This window comes from Notolepis coatsorum (genome assembly GCF_963971535.1).
Source record: "Notolepis coatsorum genome assembly, chromosome: 5".
Lineage (NCBI taxonomy): Eukaryota > Metazoa > Chordata > Actinopteri > Aulopiformes > Paralepididae > Notolepis > Notolepis coatsorum.
In genome coordinates, this window is record NC_140169.1 from 130944299 (window position 1) to 130946567 (window position 2269).

At 56.2% G+C, this 2269-nt stretch overlaps 1 protein-coding gene across 1 annotated transcript; it reads right to left on the reverse strand.

Annotated features, from left to right (window-relative positions):
• Positions 1 to 289: 289 nt before the first annotated feature.
• On the reverse strand, positions 290 to 1441 carry LOC311228350 (solute carrier family 35 member E4-like; the record flags this gene model as incomplete). The annotated part of the gene is made up of 1 exon (XM_084314259.1): positions 290 to 1441. The coding sequence occupies one exon, from the start codon at positions 1439 to 1441 to the stop codon at positions 290 to 292; it is 1152 nt and encodes a 383-aa protein (XP_084170385.1).
• Between the last annotated feature and the right edge of the window lie 828 nt (positions 1442 to 2269).

A 2269-nucleotide genomic window follows, 5' to 3' on the forward strand; every position in this document is an offset into this window, starting at 1 on the left:
CTTGTGGTCGGTGAAAGCCATAAGAAGGCCACCGTATGTCGCCTCCTCGCGGACACATGCCCTCAGGACGGCAGATTCCAGTCTACGCTTGGAGGACGTCGCGATTGGTGACTCAGGTCCGACGCTGCTGTGTGACCTCTCCACCGGACATCCTAGCCCACAGGTCCCTGAGGACTGGCGAAGGCTCGCTTTTGAGGTGGGATACATCCACGACAAGATTAAACCCGCCCACGTAGACATTTCCCAGCCCTTGGAGCTGACCCTCTCCCCCCGCCGAGGCCGTCCGCCGCTACCCCGGGACCCGCCTACGACTAAGTCGCCGGTGACCTCGTCGACGTCTGTGCCCCCGGGTGTCGGGGAGGACGCGTGGCTCCGTCGGGGTGGGTTCCGCGGTGCCCGTCCCGACCCCCGGCGTCTTCCCCGGCACCTTGGTCCTGGCCCGGCGTGTCTCCATGTACTCCGCCAGGTACTCCGAGTTCTGGTAGATAAGCATGCCGGACAGGGTGAGCACCACGCCGAGACAGCTGAGCGTGGACAGCTCGCTGCCGAACAGCAGCTGAGAGAGCAGCAGGTTGCCGACCACGCTGAGGTTCCCCAGGATGTGCAGCGTGACGGCGGAGGTCAGGGTGATGACGCAACAGCTGGCCAGGTTGTACATGACGGAGCCCAGGCAGCTCAGCAGGATCAAGAGCCAGAGCCGGCAGTCGTAGTGGAGCGGGGATTCCAGCAGCGCCCAGTTCTCCAGGGCCAGGGTGGCCACGGCCAGGATGACGAAGCTGGGGATGGACATCAGGTAGAGGAGGAAGACGGAGTTGATTTTCTCCTCCTGGAGCAGGATGCTCTGTTGGATAGTTTTGACACCTCTCAGCATGGTGGCAGCGAACACAAAGAAACAACCCGTCTGGTCAAACTGGACCTCGCCCATGATGCTGAAGGAGGCCCCCAGGCAGATGGGCATCATGGCTATGTACTTCAGGATGTGGTGCTGCTTGCCCAGGATCAGCGTGGAGATGGCCAGGGTGAACAGAGGCGTGGTGGCGTATATCATTTGGGCAAACGACAGCTGGACATAGTTCAGACCCACGTTGCCAAAAGCGCTGCTGGCACAGAAGGTCAAGCTCAGTAGGAACACCTTACATTTGGCGGAGTTGGTCAGGACCGGTTCCCTGGCTCCTTTGTCGTGAATCACCCTCAGTTTCATCAGCCCATAGTCCACCACGATAGCCGTCAGCATGTGCAGGGCCGACAGCAACAGAGGGTACCTGAAGTTGTATACGGCGAAGATCCATTTGTTGAGACTGGAGATAGTGGTGCCCGTCACCAGCCACACGATGACGGCGGACAGCAGATGGAACATCTCTGCCGGTGGTCTTCTCCTGGGGCCTTGCACGGGCCTTTTGCAGGTCGCCTCGCATTTAGAGAAGCCATCGGAGCTAATCATGTTCTCATCTTCATCCCCGGTCCTTGGTCTCTGTATATCTGGCGTGACAGCAGCATCCTCCTCCGTCATCAGAGCTCAGCGAGGCGAACGGCTCTTCCAACAGCAAAACGGTAGGCAAGGCACCCGGGTCTAGAAATGCAGGCTTCAATCTATGTTGTTTAGGCCCCGTTTAGACGGAAACGCTAGCAGGTGAATCCGCAAAAAAAAAATTTCGGATGTGCCTTTCGTTTATACGGAAACGCCGTTTTTACGGGGTGAAACCGCAAAAAAGTGAGACTACCTTCCAGGGTGGAATTCCTAGAAACGCAAAAGCTTTGCGCTCTCGTCTAAACTGTTAAAACGTATAAATCTGATAAAACGATGACGAAAGGGTTGTCACGGCTCTGGTCGCGCGTACTGCTTACGTCACAGGTAGCAGGTATGCGCCAGTAGCCGAGATGTAAACAAAGCAAGTATGTCTGACTATTATCAACGGAGATCACCTGAAGGCTACATTGGCAGTACTTTTAACCCTTTCACTGCCACACGACAGAAGGTTAACCCTTTACTATCACACAACCGGCTGTCGTGTGGCAGTGAAAGGGTTAAATACACAAGAATCTGTCCCGCGGCGTGAGTGGACCCACTGTCTGTGAGTGACTCTGCTTTGGTACAATCACATTCCCCATCCACAGTCTGCGAATCAGAGGCAGAGTAGGGCGGGTCTTCACAGCACGTCATGTGACATATGCGCCAATCGTGTGACAGCGGGGCTCCGTCGTTATAGCGTCGTCTGCACGGAGAATTCCACCCCAAAACGCTCGTCTAAACGTAAAATTAAAAGTGAAA